We start from the raw sequence: 15825 nt of genomic DNA, 5'->3' as shown, positions 1-15825 counted from the left end.
GAACACCAGCGGTTGCAGCCAGGTTTTTTGAGACAGGGTTTCTCTGTCTCAAAACTTTGGAGCCTGTCCTGGCATTAGCTCTGTAGACCAGGCTGGCCTTGAACTCACAAAGATAAGCCCACCTCTGCCTCCCAAGCACTAGGGCTATAGGTGTGCACCACCAGCACCCAACTGAGCTTTGTTCCAATAGAAAGAGCAAGTCAGTTCTGTGATGCTGATGAAGAAAAGTTGTGTCTTTCCAACTTCATGTTTTATTTTTTCCATATTAATCTGCTTCTGAAAACCAAAATTAAATCCAAATAAGATTAGGAAAGTGGTTTAACTAAAACATTTTGCCTCTTTTCAGTTCTTTGACTTTGTTTCTTCCAAAGAGTATCTCTCCTACTTCTACCCCAGTGGGAGGGACTCTCACTGGTTTTTACTTTCTTTTAATAACATGCTAAGATGTTTTAGAGATAAATAAAGCAAATGTCACATTAAAAATCAGACTGATTGTCACATAGAGTCCTTTGTGGGAGTTGGTATCCCCTTTCATATGTGCACAATGAGAGACGCCTTCAAATTTTCCTGTTAGTTGGGAATTAACTTTACAGTTTTATATTTAATTTTTGTGAATTCTTAGAGCAGTGTTGTAAACACACAGAATCCTTTGGTGCAAAAATTCCTGAAGTAAGGTAATTATTGTGTAACAAACAAAGAATTTATCCTGTTACCTTCAAAATAATTCTATGTTAAATTTGCAGCTGTAAATCTTTGCCTGAGTTGAGTCACGATGTTATTCCCGGATTTTAATGCTTTTTAAGAAGGCAAAGCTATAGGCAGACGATACCCTAGCTTGCTGTCCCTCGGCTGCAAGCTTATCTGTGGCTGACTTACAGAGACCATTTACTCCCACTTTCTGAGTATTTTTCCCAAGGTCCATTCTCGGTGCCTGGATACCGGTTTCCTAAAACGGGAGATTATAAACTGCCATTCCTCCTGTCTGCTGCAAACCGTGTCTTGTTTGCTCAGGGGGGTTAGGCACTGGGGATTAACCCCAGGGCCTACTGATGCTGCATGCAGGCTCTCCAGCAGAGCTCCAGCCCTGCCTCTGCATCTTCACTCATTCCTAATGTGCTAGCACGCCCCTGCATCCACTATGGAGCCCACAATATCAAAGAATTGACACCTATGAAGAGCACTCAGCCAACCACGATCTGGCTTTCACTTCCAAATTTCAGACTGCTCTGTCAATGTTATCTAACATTTCCAAATGTCCAGATCCCAGGGACTCTTTCCAAGTCCCTTAACCTCTGCAAGGATGACATAATGTTGACTCCATTCTTCCCTTAAATTGTTGTGCTTCCTTAATGACCCATTCCATGGTCTTTGGGTCCAATTACTGCCTCTTGAATGGTACTTTACTTTCCCAGGTCTCACTTCTTCCTAGCTAGTCCATTTATTAGAACTTCAAAAAAACTTTAATTGAGAAAATAATTTATTATCTATGTTTGTGAGGTATAACATAAGTTTTGACACACACGCATATACACATATTGTAGAAATGTTGAAAACTGACTAACCAGTTGTGGTAGCTTAAATACAAATGGCCGCCATGGGATCATATATTTGTACACTTCATCCCTTGTTAGTGGAACTATTTGGAAGGAATATGGAGATCTAGCCTTCCAGGTTAGCTCTCTGCCTCTTGTCCGGGCATCAGAATGTAGCTCTCAGCTTCTGCCATGCTCTGCATCATAATGACCATGAATTGACCCTCTGAAACTGTAATAAGGCCCCAGGTAAATGCTTTCTTTTTCAAGTAGCTTTGATCATAATATCTCTTCACAACAATAGAACAGAAACTAAGATACTGTCAAATCTGTCCTCATATTATTATTATTGTTATTATTATTTAATAGTGTTTTTTAAATTTTATTTTTCAAGACAGGGTTTCTTTGTGTTGCTATGACTGCCCTGGAACTCACTCTGTAGACCAGTCTGGCCTGGAATTTACAGAAATCCACCTGCCTCTGTCTCCTGAGTGCTGGGATTAAAGTCGTGTGACACCACGTCCAGCTCCCAAATTATTTTTTATAATTAAATCTACTTAACTACATTTTCTTAACTACAATATAGCTAAGTATACTAAGATATTTTGAATAGACATTAACTGTAGTCTCTGAGCTGTTTGAGCACTAGTTTTTTCTTCTGCCTAACTAGAACTTTTGTCATTTTGTTCAGTATATTGTTTTCTTTTTTTTATTAATTTATTTATTTATTAAAGATTTCTGTCTCTTCCCCGCCACCGCCTCCCATTTCCATCCCCCTCCCCCAATTAAGTCCCCCCCCCAGCCCGAAAAGCAATCAGGGTTCCCTGTCCTGTGGGAAGTCCAAGGAACCCCCACCTCCATCCAGGTCTAGTAAGTTGAGCATCCAAACTGCCTAGGCTCCCACAAAGCCAGTGCGTGCAGTAGGATCAGAAACCCATTGCCATTGTTCTTGAGTTCTCAGTAGTCCTCATTGTCCGCTATGTTCAGAGAGTCCGGTTTTATCCCAGGCTTTTCCAGACCCAGGCCAGCTGGTCTTGGTGAGTTCCCAGTAGAACATCCCCATTGTCTCAGTGTGTGGGTGCACCCCTCGCGGTCCTGAGTTCCTTGCTCGTGCTCTCTCTCCTTCTGCTCCTGATTTGGACCTTGAGATTTCAGTCCTGTGCTCCAATGTGGGTCTCTGTCTCTGTCTCCTTTCATCGCTTGCTGAAGGTTAATATTCAGGAGGATGCCTATATGTTTTTCTTTGGGTTCTCTTATTTAGCTTCTCTAGGATCACTAATTATAGGCTCAATGTCCTTGGTATCCCACACTCACCCACCAGTCTTTGAGGATCACAACTCTTTCTGCCTCTGTGTATTGACTTATTTTATACTCCACATACAAATGGAATCATGTACTTGACTATCTGTGTCTGTTTTTTTCACTTAACATGATATTTTCCTGATCCATCCATAGTGACATAAATTTCAGGACTCCCTTATCTTAAAGGCTGAATAGCATTCCTTCGTATGTGCCTCCTGCCTTTGCCAGTTCGTCCTCTGCTAGACACTTAAGGTGCTTCTATGTATTTACTCCTGTGAACAAGCTTCCATGGGCCTGGGAGTGCAGGTGTTTCCCTTTGATTCTGTTACATTTGGACATGTGCCTGGAAGTGAGGTCGCTTGAAAACCAGCCAGTTCTATTTCTAATTAGGGGGTACCTTCCAATTCCTTTTGATAACAGAAGGGCTCCCCTTCACTACCTCCTTCAGAGCGGTCTGTCATCTCTGCCTGCAGGCATTCTGGCAGAGGTAAAATGTTGCATCCTTGGGATGCTTGCTTGCATTTCTCTGATGACTTTGGAACTTTTTCATTTCCTTCTCCTTTTGAAAAGGTTTACTCTTATTTTGTCTATTTTTACATTGGATTGTCTACTGATTTACTGATTTGAGTCTCTCATACATTTTTATTATTAACCCTTTATCAGACACATTATTCAGAAGTACTATCTCTCAATGTGTAGCTGTCTGTCTTTTTCATGGACTGCTTCCTTGGTTATTCATACAGAAACTTCTGGTGTTGAGGAAATCCCATCTGCCCACTTCAGCTTTGCTTGCCTGAGCTTCTGGGTTTGTTTAATAAACAAAGCAACAAACAAACCAAAACAAACTGAAATAAAAACCACAGACCAATGTCAGTTTCCCCATGTTTTTTTCCAGTAGTTTAACAGGTTCAGTACTTACATTTGTAACTCTTAAAAGTTGGCTATTTGTTGGATCTTCTCTGATTGTTAGTTGTTCATGTTACTCATTTTCAGAAGGCGGTTTTTATCTCCTGCAACTTTTACTGAGTGGTTTGAATCTTTAGGGTTTTCTGTGTAAGGTTTGGAACTCCACTTGCTCGCGTGACTAATTCTCACCATGAAAACAACAAACAAATCAGAACAGAAACATCCTTTTAAGGTTATTGTGTATGTCTTGGGGTTACTATTGCTATGATAAAACACCACGGCTACAAGCAAGCTGGGAAGGAAAGTGTTTCTTTCCACATTCTAGTCTATTGCTGAAGGAAGTCAGGACAGTATCTCAAGTAGGGCCGGAACTTCGAGGCAGGAGCTGATGCAGAGACCATAGAAGGGTGTTACCTACTTGATTGCTCACATGGCTTGTCAGCCTGCTTTCCTTTAGAACCCAGGACCACCAGCCCAGGGGCAATACCACCTGCAATGGTCTGAGCCCTCCCACATCAATCACTAATTAGGAAAATGCTCCACAGGCTTACCTACAGCTTGGAGTCATGTTCTTATTTGAGGCTCTCTCCTCTCTGATGACTCCAGCTTGTGTCAAGTTGACATGAAACTAGCTGGAACAGTGTACGAAGTCAAAATGAATAAATAAAAGGAATAATGGCACATTAACTGTAATCTTGGAACTCAGAAAGCTAAGGCAGGAGGATAGTGAATTCAAGGCAAACCTGGGATGTATAATAAGATCTTGCCTCAAAAAACAACCAACCAACAAAACGATCAAACAAATAAACAAAAAGGCAACAACTTCCAGGATGAGTATTAGTTGTGTAATTCTCTGAAAGTCCTTTCACCATTCTTTTTCTTTCTTTCTGAAAAAATAAAAAAAAACCCTATACCATATATTCTGATCATGGTTTCCTCTCCCCCAACTCCTCCCAGATCCTCCTCATCTCCCCACCAACAAACTCCATGCCTTTTTTTCTCTCTCTCTCTCCAGAAAATAAAAGGCAAATAAATGAACACCCCAGAATTAAAAAAAGAAACACACACACCCCACAGACAAAAAATGTACAAAAACACAAAATCAGAAACCATACTACATAAACAAAAGACCAATAAGACAAAAATTCCCTATGAAAGCAATGAGACAAAAAGTCTACAAAATTGAATTTGTTTTGTATTGGACATCTGCTGCCAGGCACGAAGTCTGATGAGTGTGGTTAATGCACCCAGTGAGCCTGTCACCATTCCTAAGGCAGGCGTTCATTTCAGAGTCTCTTTTATTACTCTGCCTTCTGTGCTTGAAAGGAGGAAAGCCCCTCCTGCATTCTGAGGTATTTTCTCTAGGCTGTACCTCTGAAATTAGCGCCGGGTCTTTGCTTGCTAAGGCTTGGCCTAATCAACAGGTTCAGGCAAGAGGGTATCATAGCTCAGACCACACCCGTGGAGCTCATGAGAAGAGGTCAGACTTGGGGTATGCTTTCAAAGTAGACCCAACAGGTTTTGTTCATGGCTTAAGTAAAGGCTATAACACAAAGAGAGGAGTCAAAGATATTCCACAATTTCCAGTTCAAACAACTGGGGAAATGAATTGGCTTCAGTGCAGATAAGGAAGCCATGGGATGTCAGAGTTTGTGTAGAAGGGTAGAGACTTTAGTCTCGTCCATGTGAAATTGGAGGTGCCTTTTTTTTTTTTTGTATCTTAGTAGAGATGTCAAGCAGTCAAAGAAGTATCTAAGAATTGAGTTTAATACTGGAAGCTTAAACTTTGAAGGAGTCACACAATGATATTTCATACACACACACACACCATCTCACACATATTTAAACAGTCTCATGAGATTGATCTTAAAAAGGACACAGAAAACCACATAGACATTCAATGTCTAACCCAGGTGCAATGTGGCCAGTATACCTGTAGTAGTATCGGGACATGTTCCTTTGTGTCTGTGGAAACCTGTGGGACATTCTACATAAAGCAGTAAATTAACTTCCTGAATCTAATCAGAATTTCTGCTGAAGTCTATAAGTGTTAGATCCAAGGAACCTAACAAATAAAGCTGAAGCAAAACAAAGATCTGGACAAATAGGGGAAGACTAAATCGGAGGGCTGCTGAATCGGAGGGCTGCGAAGGAAACAAGAACAAAGGGAACAGAGAAACAAACACGCTGAGCTGATGTTCAGATTGCTGAGTGGCCACTGTCTAGCAGACCCAAGGAATCAAAACAAACCAATCAACAGCGGGCAGTAGAAGCAGTGTACAGCAGGGATGCCTAGGAGCACATAGGAACTAACAGTGCTTGGTGTTTCCAGGAGGACAGAGGGTGTGGGCTGAGTTATAACCCTACCCCAATCAGCAGGTGACTAAAGAGAGGAAAACAGCAATTACTGGCAGTAGGGACTGTGTGCTGCATGTGGAAACTAAGACATCCCACACCCGTGGAAGAGGAAGATGAATCTCCAGCCACCATTCATGAATCGGCTAGCAAGTAAAAGCTGCATTCTAACTACCATCAAGTTAACAACTATCTGAAGGACACAAACGAGGAGCTCCAGAACCCTAGATCACTCTGGAGCAGAGCAGAAAGCCAACCAGCCAAAATATCAGCTCAGAGTTTCAGTCATGCAGTGAATGTGACAGAGACTGAAGTGGATGGAAATAAGCAGAGCATGACAGAGGGAAGAGAAAGTTCAGTTGTTAGCATCCTTAGTGTGAGCAAAAGCAATTGTCTCTATGAAGCTAGAAAAAGCTTCTGTGTTTGCTAAAAAAAAAAAAAATATTCAGGACACAAAAAAATATTCAGAGCTGAAGAGTAAAGTTTAAGAAGCTGTCTCCCAAAAGTACAGCAAAATTATGAAGGCATAAGCAGGAAAGGAAAGGAACACGGAACAAGTGCAGAGAGCAAAGGAGCCAGTGTCAGTGCTCCACAGAGACTGAGATGGGCAGGGACTCGGGAAATCCTGGAGAACTTTGGGAGGCGGCGCACAGCTAGAGGAAGAAGGTCACTGGGAATATGTTCTTGGGTATGTGTCTCATTCAGACCCTTAGTCTGTCTTCCTCCTATCTACCATAAGTTAAGACATGTCTGTCCTATGCTTCCTTCACCATAATGATCAGCCTTGACCATGCTCCAGAAGCAACAGAGCCAAAGACTATGGACCAAAAATCATTCTCTTTACATTGTGGTGCTGGCATTTTGCCCCAGCAACAAAAATCCAATACGATAATGACATTTTAGAACACAGGTACAAAGAAAATAGAACGATTCTATAACATTCAATGGAGACAGCGACATTACAGTCAAACCAAAAGAACAAAAAAACAACTTCACAGCAATGGAATTGACATTGAAACAAGAAGATACCAAGTGTTGCCTGTATTTAAAATCTTAACACTTACCTATTGTTTAAACTCCTGTTTCCCATCCCAGAGAGATCAGTTCATTACTACTATGTACTTCACGCCTCTATTCACCAATGAAACATCCTTGGGATTAGGGACCAACTTAGAGGAAACTAACTTGATTAAGAATTTAATAGTCTATTTTTATCAATATAAAGATTGCTACGTTTGGCATTTCAACTTGTAATTACTTTACAGGACATTATTGTCTTAATTTTCAATATAATTAGACTTAGTTGGAGAAAGAAAATAGATCCCTGGCAAAGAATTCTAATCACTATTTTAAGTTTCTGTTTTAGGTTTTTGAGACAGGGTTTTACCTTATGGACCAGGCTGGCCTTGAACTCGTGGTCCTCTTACTTCAGTCTCTGGAGTGCTAGGGCTATAGTTAAGTACTACCAAACTCTGCAAAGTGTTAATCTTTTTGCTTCACATCTTCCAGCTTTAGAAAACAGCCACACTGGGAAGACAGGATAAAATTGTTTAGAATTGCATTTGTGAGTTCATGATACAGCACTTAGTGCTCAGTGTTGGATTTAATCCCCACATCCTATCAGGAAAGTACCTGGCAGATTCTAATCTTACTGGTAGCACAATGAGTCTTAGAGAGCGGCTCCAGGCCATGCACAGTTAGAAGAACTTAAAGCCAGGCTTCAAACTGAGACAACAGAGCCAGCATCAACTCAGACAAGCACTACATCGTCTATGGGACCATTTCCACCAAGAGTCTATGTCACTGGAATTTGATCTGTCCAATAGAATGCAATTCTAAAAAACTTATCCTATCTTTCCTTTATATTTTTAGCCAAGAAAATATTATCTGTACAGACATACTTTACACAACACAAAGACAATTTGAGGAGAAACTTGAAGGTATTTCAAATGCCAACACAAATGGAGCACATATAGATTGCCAAAACCTCTTTCTCTACTGCGCAGCATGGAGCGGAGTTGCTTTCTCCTCACCCAAGTAGCAATCAAACCATTCCCCATCCGTAGTGTTCCTATGAGGTCACTGTTTCTTGTACGGATCCCAGTTCTACTCCTTGCTATACAGATCCAGCAGGTTGACCTCATGTCTTAGTGTCTGGACACAAAAGCTTTCTGCTGAGACACCTGAACAAAGCAGTATAGCGCCAGGCACGTTGGAGGACAGCTGTAATTCCAGCACTGGAGAGACTGTGGCAGGAAGTTTTCAAGTTCAAGACCAGTCTGGGCTGCATAGATCTTTTCTCAACCCCAACTGCTGTGTGACTTTCCCCAGGGAAACATATTTACCCCAGAGAAGACATGGATGTCCAATCAGAGAAATGATTACATTGAAGTCCAGTGTGAGACAATGGATTAACTGGGGCTCTTTATAGGAGCTTGGTAGGCTAAACAGCAGCTGCCTCCTCAGAAGGGTCATCCAACCTGGGTGATGACTCATAAAAGCTGCACCTATGGGGCTTAGTAAGACTTGCAGCACCCTCCACTGCGGGTCCAGACTTGAGGGGGATATTTATGACTCTCACAACTTTCTGCACTTTTCTAAGCTTTGTAGTTTGATTGAGCTTCCTGAGTCATGAGCTCCTTTCTCCCTCTAGGAGAGAGGATTTCAACTGAAGGAAATAACTACATAACATTCGCTCTCCCTTACCCCAAAATTAAGGAGGAAAATCCCCAAAGCAAACATACTCAAATGTGAGCAGATGGCTGAAGAGGAAGGACACCAGTTCAATAAAAGTGGCATCTACTTTCAACTTGTAAATGTACATCTCAGGTCACATAAACATATACTTAGTCTATTTTCTGTTACTATAATAAAACATCACAGACAGAGTAACTTATAAAGAATAATTATGAAGGCTGGAAAATTCCATATTGGGAAACAGAATTTGGTGAAGCTGGTCTTGCTGGTGAGGACTGTCAGCAGAGCCCCAAGGCAAAGGGGACATCACATGGTAAGATAAAGACCCTTAATTCAGGTCACTGCTCTACTCAGAGAGCCACAGTCCCGTTGGATTAGGGCCACACCCGTATGGCCTCATTTAACCTTAATTACCTCCTGCCTCTAAATACCATGGATTAAATTTCTACCCTTTTAATGCCTCACCATAAGGATTACTTTTCAACATGAGTTTTGGAGCAGACATTCAATCCATAGTACATGGCGTGCTCCTTTGTCAGCTGTGGAAAAACAGACGCTAGGGAAGATCAGGGTCTACAAGCCTCTCTACAACAGCCAAACAGAACCGACATTTCCATTTCTGTCCCAGCCTGCAACAGAACAATGTATCGTGAAGACCCGAGTTCGGGTACAGTGTCATCTGAATTGAATTAGCCAGGCTCAGAGTCTGACTGTGGTGGAGCTTTGTCTGAAACAGCTGCTAGGCCCAGGCCGGATGAATAGCCACTTTGCAAGCAGAGGTGGTCATTAATGTGCCGTGTCCTGAACAGAAAAAGAGTCAAATCGGCTCTGGACACTCAGGATCCTGCTGGAAAATCCTGTGCCGTGTGTATACCCAGGTACTTTGGAACTCACCCAGCTGTAATTAAACCCCCCATTTTTTTCCAGACCCTGCTCATCCAAACAATGTGGAGTCACACTACAAGAAACTGTGTTATCACTCAAATGAGTCCATATGTTTCATACAACTGAAACACAGCATAAAGCCGTGAACTGTTAAATACGAAAGTAAAATTGGATGCAGGCACTGGTTGGTTCCCAAGCTACCGAAGTCTCACCTTTCAAGAGATGTGAGCCACAGGTCACAGTTGTATACTCAGGGCACAGCCTCAAGATCAAAGCCTTCTGCACTGAAGGAAGTGTTCGCAGTCCTCCATGCCAATCCACAAGCCACCCATTGTGCCCTCCCACGTCCTTGTTCAAGCCAAGCTGTAAAACGTTATGTGTTTGAATGATGTTTAAAAGTGCTCTGTGCAATTAAGTTTTAAAGCAAAGAGGCTGCTTTTCTTTCGGTGTATATATGAAACTCCCCATAAATGTAAAGTCCTTGGGTGTGTTTGGGGGAGGGGATGATTAAAAAGAGCAAAGCTTTTGAAAGGAACAAACACTTCAAAAAATGAAACCCGAGGTGTTTTTCCCCCCTCATAATATTAAAAATGCCTTTATAGTTGGAAAAAGTCGGTAGATCAAAAATACATATAGCAAAAAGAGCTATACGGACTCCATGTTACTCATGCCCAATTTGCATCTGCTCTCCAAGGGAAACCCCTGCTTTTTAAGTATAATTATCACGAAAGATTGTAAACTGCCTTCTCCTGGCTCTCTGGCCTCGTGATGTGAGAAAAGGCACTGCTCTTTGTTAACAGTTGGCTCACCAAATCCAGGGCAAAGTTGCTGACTTGTGGCTACTTACCCTAACTTTAAAGCATTCCTCCCAAGTGGGTTTGTTTGTGAAGCTCTTAGAAAAATGAAAACAGCCCAGAGACCGATTCCAAACCAAGGCATTTACATGGGTCCACATTGTTCACATGGAAGCTTGGGGGAAGAACAGGTCCTTGCTCAGTCTGTAAAACAGTCTGAGACCAGCCAGCATGTCTCACACAGCAAGACATGTTACCACTGACAATAGAGTACATTTAGGTTCTAGGAAAACAGTGGATTCAGTCGTACAGCTAAACCAAACGTGTCCTTAGAGCGCCTCTTAGATATCAATCAGGGCACTGCCGAGTGGCCTAGTGGTTAGGATGCGGCCCTCTCTCAAATACCAGGATGTTCATATCCTTAGTACAGAGAAAATTCTGAACTTGCCACTCTATGCTCTTGTTTGAGAATGTTCCTAGCTTAGTAAAATGAACAGTGCAGGCTACTTTTATTGGTAAAGTCACGGTGTGCCTGGCACATAGCAACGTGGTAACTAATAAAACCATTCACATTATGCAAACATTAGGTCACCTATAGATCTGGTGCCAGAGAGACATGCAAGGTAAATTTAAGGAAGCACAACCCACCACATGCACCATGTTTTTCCTCGTTAACTCTGTTTTTTAGAGAGAGAGAGAGAGAGAGAGAGAGAGAGAGAGAGAGAGAGAGTGCTTGGAAGCCAAAGGATAGCAACAGGCATTGTCTTTAGGCACTGTCTACTTTGTTTTTGAGACAGAGCCTCTAACTGGGCTGGAACTTGCCAAATAGGAGTAAGTCAGGTTGAGTGACTATTTAGCCCCAGGGATCCCACTGTCCCTACCTCCCCAGTGCTGGGAGTACATGTCCAACTCTTCAAAACACAAAACATAAATAAACAAAAACCCAGGTTCAGGTGACTGAGCTCAGATTTATATGCAAGGCAAGCACTTTACTGCTTGAGCTATCCCAGTCTGGGTTAGACTTTTAAAACAGTAGTTTATGAAGTTCTTTTAGCAAAAATATCAGTATGCATTCTTCCTGGATATAGAGCTAAGTGGCATGCTTTATGTAAGAACTTAGGCAAACTGAATTGCCTAAAGAGAAGCAGTCACCCTGCTGCATTGTTGGCTATAAAAAAAAAAAAATTTACTCAGTGTCCCATGAAGGGTACTAGCCTGGATGAGACCTCTAACATAAAGTTTGTGAATGGGCAGATTCTCACCTTCCAAACTTTTAAAGGAGCCTCCCTCACAATTCATTGGTTTCTTTAGTGTGGAATTGTGTAACGGGTGTTCAGGGTTTGGAAATAAACACAGTTGATTCTTGAGAGCCCGAAGGAGACTACAGACAACAATGTGGGCTGAGGGAGGAGAAGCTAAATGTGTGTTTGATTCTGACAGGCATCAGATCAAGGGTTTTCTTTCCAAGGGAGCCTGGCAAGGAAGCAACGGCAGATGCCCAGAAAAGCCTGGGTCATGGGATTCGATAGCAGGATCCTGAAACAAGTGCTGGAAGAGCCAGACTAAACTAAAATTCCTTCTTTCTCTTTCCTCCCTAATCGGCCAGGACAGCCTCCAGCAAACCAAGCAGTCCTGGAAGTGGGTGAAGTAATCACCAAATGAATACCATTTACAGAACTCTAGCTCTGGGCTGGGCACTGGGTGTGCTGAGCAAATGTGTTATCTTCAAAGTGCTTGGTGGTCCAGTCCTGACTGGAAGTACAGTCTGCAAAGAAGCCAGATAACTAAGAAACAAACGAAAGCCCCTTTCCTCCCTTCCTCCTTCTTCCTTCTCCTTCTTCCGTTCTTTCTTCCTCTTTTCCTTCCACCTTCCCTCCCTCCTTTATCCTTCTTCCTTCCTTCCTCCTTCTTCCTTCTTTCTTCCCACTCCCTCCTTCCCTTTCTAGGTCCTGGGGCTCAAGCTCAGAACATCAGGCCTTTACCCTCTGAGTCATATAATCTACCCAAACCACATTTAAATGAAGATGGAAAGAACCATTAAGAAGAAAGAGGTCACAGATATGGAGCATCTGATATTAAAATATCCTAAAGAGAAGGAACTGAATAAAGAATAGACGTGTAACAAAGGCCTTGGAACACGGGACAGACCTATGCCCTAACTGGAGCGGAGGCGGCAGCGCTGTGATGAGGTACCACTCGGGCTGTAGTTTGAAGAGCTGCTCCTACGTTGTGGCTTCTGTGGAGTGTCAGAGTTCCCCTAGGTCATATGTTGAGACTATGGCTGCTAGGTGGAGAGATTGAAGAATGAAGACCCGAAATAGACTCTGAGAAGCATGATAAAGGGAATCAAGTAGAGAAAAAGACAGGTTTAGCTTGCTAGGTGTTGAAATAGGGGCAGCTAGGCAGTGGAAGAACCCACCGCGGTTGGATTTACAGAGGATTTGTTTGTCTTACTGTTTATATACTACCTCCTGCCAGGCTTGGACACAATTGATCATTCTGGAGTGAAAGCTGGTTATATGAAAAACTGACTTTCCTGAGTGACTGTCTTGTCAGGAATTTTAAGAAGCTAATAAAAGAACGACTGCAGAGCCTGCCTGTGAAGACCAAGCCAAAGAGCATGGACTATTGAAACCCAGAGGCCAGTATTCGTGATGAAAACAAGCAGCTACTATGGACCTGCCATGTCATAATGGAAGACTCCGCAGCCAGAGAGTTGTGTTGAAAAAATGAGAGCCAGAGTGTGACGCAAGAGATGGGGGGCTAAAGAGATGTGAAGGTCAAGGAACAGAGAGGCCAGACTTCAATACTCCAGTCTGTTCCAGATGTCCTTATATACAATCTGTAAATTTTTTACACATTTTTAATTCTCATAAGGCATAAATCCACCTGGGTTGGTGCTTATGAATGATGTGAGAGTACCACTTTTATTTTCGTTTTGGGTAACCAGTGTTTCTTGCACCATGCGATTCTATATTTCTTCCCTAAATGGCCATTAAATTAATTCCTTCTTTGTTGCACTTCGCCCTTTTCACTCCTTGTCTCCTCTGAAGTAAGCCATACCCTTGAGCACCCTCTCCCTGTAGTCCACAGTCTGAACACTGCCATGAAAGGAAACTTTCTAAAAATACAGACGTGGCCATGTCACTCCCCTAATTAAAATGATTGAATAATTTCTTTTGTGAGAATACAATCCAGAATCACAAGTGTGGCATAGGTGGCCCGTCCCACAATGCTTCTTTTTTTTTTTTTTTTGATAGTCTTTGCTGATAGAGTCATCTTCATTTCCTGGCATTATCCACATTTGTATTCCAGTACTTCTGTGTAGAAAATCTAGAATCTAATTAACTTTTAAAACATCTTACTGAGTTATATCTGCTAGCTTTAAGAAGTTCTAGTCGGTTTATTTGGCATTTACTTGGCATCTGATCTCTATACGCACTATGTTGATATCATAAATTTCCTTATGTGTTTACAGTCTAGCAGACAGAAAACAGGGACCCGATAGCTATGGGAAGGCTAAGTGCCCAAGTGTTGTAGACACTTGAGTCAACTGCCACAGCCCCAAGTGGCAGGAATGGCTATTTGCTTGATGGAAATCAGTTGTGGCTTTGTGGGACAGTTGTGTGGATACAGAAGAAAATAAACTTCTTTAAAAGTGAATAAAAGTTACAAAGTCATAGAAGGTGGTGAGAGAGCACTTTAAGTAGAGGGGTGGCATCAGTTAAAGCAAAGCAAGTGGGGGATTGGGACCTTGCTGTCTACGCTGAAGCAGGAGAAAGACAAATGCTGGGGTAGAGTACACAAACTTCTTGGCATTGGGGGCAGTCTATTGAGGGACTGAGGGATTAGGAAATCACTCTCTTAGGTGAACAAACTTTAAACTCAGGGATATTGAGTATAAGAAGATGTGCCAGGTATCTAGAGATAATAGGCTGCTGGTTTGTGGAAAGGCTAAAAGCTTGCCAGAGAGACACCAGAAGGAGATCTATTGCATTGAAGCGGTAAGAACATACAAGGAATTCCGGCCCTATGTAAGCCTGTGTATTCACTCGAATGGGGTTTCTCATACTTGTGTATGTCTCTACAAGTGTGCATGTGTGTGAGGTGAGTGTGTATGTCTCTGTGTGTGGCTGCCGAGGGCAGAGAAGTATGTCTGCCATCCTGTTTCATTACTCTCAGCCTATTCCTTTGAAACAGGGTCTCCCACTGAACCTGGAACTCACCGTTTCAATGATGCTATCTGCTGCCCACTGTTGAGATTACAGGCACAAGAGGCCATGCCTAGCTTTTACATGGGTTCTGGAGATCCACATTTGGGTCCTCATGGTTACACAGTAAGAATTCTTACCCACAGAGCTGTCTACCTAGCCCCTCTGTTGCTTTTTTTAAAATGCATGCTGTTTTAACTTATTTCCTAGCTATGTCTTTGGATTAATGGTTTTCTTCTTTTCTCTCCTCCCACTTGGTGTGTGACAGCTTCTATTGGATATGGTCGGGTCTCCAGACCAGGATCTTCAGGAAGCTGCTGCCGGCTGTATATCTAATATCCGAAGATTGGCTCTGGCTACAGAAAAGGCGAGATATACTTGAAATGTGAACCCACACAAACTACCAAATAACAAGGTCATACCACTCCCTCTGTCAGGAAGACAGAGTCAAGAAGCATCTATTAACCAGTCCTTCAAACAGTCTAAACAAAAACCACATAGACTAAGACAGAAATATTTTTCCTTTAAAATCACAAGAATCTTTTTCTTCTATTTTATGAAAAGTAAATATGTAATGAAATATAAAACCAATAAATTTGTGATAATTTTCCAATAATTTGAGGGTAAATGTATACATTATTTATATAGTTCAACTCCACTTTTGCATCGGCAATGATTTTAATAAAAACTACAGCTTTTCTCCAGTGTGTGGTTCCAGACGCACCCGTGAATGCCTTCAGAATGCCTCTTCTGCTAAACCAATCTGGCTGTCCTGTGCTTACGGCTCGGTCTGCTTGATCGCTTGCAAACCACAGTAGAGTTCTGAGGAGATGTGCTGATTTCACAAATGATTATTAAATAGAATTCAACCTAAGCAGCTGCTCTTAGCAAGAGCATTCTGAGGTCATCCCAAACTTCTCCTGTACCATCAAAGACCCAAGACAATAATGTACAACTGTCACCACATGGTGACATGCAAACCGCAAGGACAAGGGGTCCTTTCACTTTGGGACACACCGAGTGTAAACGACGATATGTTTCATCTCCCTCAGAGAGAGTCACCGACACTTTTATTGAAATTAATTTATGCTGATGTAAAGAATATTACTGCACATCCAATCACTCCGAATTTCTGAACGGATT

The 15825-nt window shown here is 42.1% G+C and overlaps 1 protein-coding gene across 1 annotated transcript in view; it reads left to right on the top strand.

Moving 5' to 3' along the window:
- Positions 1-15064, top strand: part of Odad2 (outer dynein arm docking complex subunit 2) — a 151969-nt gene extending 136905 nt beyond the window's left edge. Inside the window, exon 21 of the mRNA XM_041641543.1 lies at positions 14951-15064. Coding sequence (XP_041497477.1) covers positions 14951-15064 — 114 coding nt within the window. The remainder of the gene's footprint in view (positions 1-14950) is intronic.
- The last annotated feature ends 761 nt before the right edge of the window (positions 15065-15825 follow it).

This window comes from Microtus oregoni, unplaced genomic scaffold (genome assembly GCF_018167655.1).
Source record: "Microtus oregoni isolate MIOR12 unplaced genomic scaffold, Mior012 000070F_ref0000104, whole genome shotgun sequence".
NCBI classification, from domain to species: domain Eukaryota; kingdom Metazoa; phylum Chordata; class Mammalia; order Rodentia; family Cricetidae; genus Microtus; species Microtus oregoni.
This window is presented reverse-complemented; position numbering and strand designations above follow the sequence as displayed.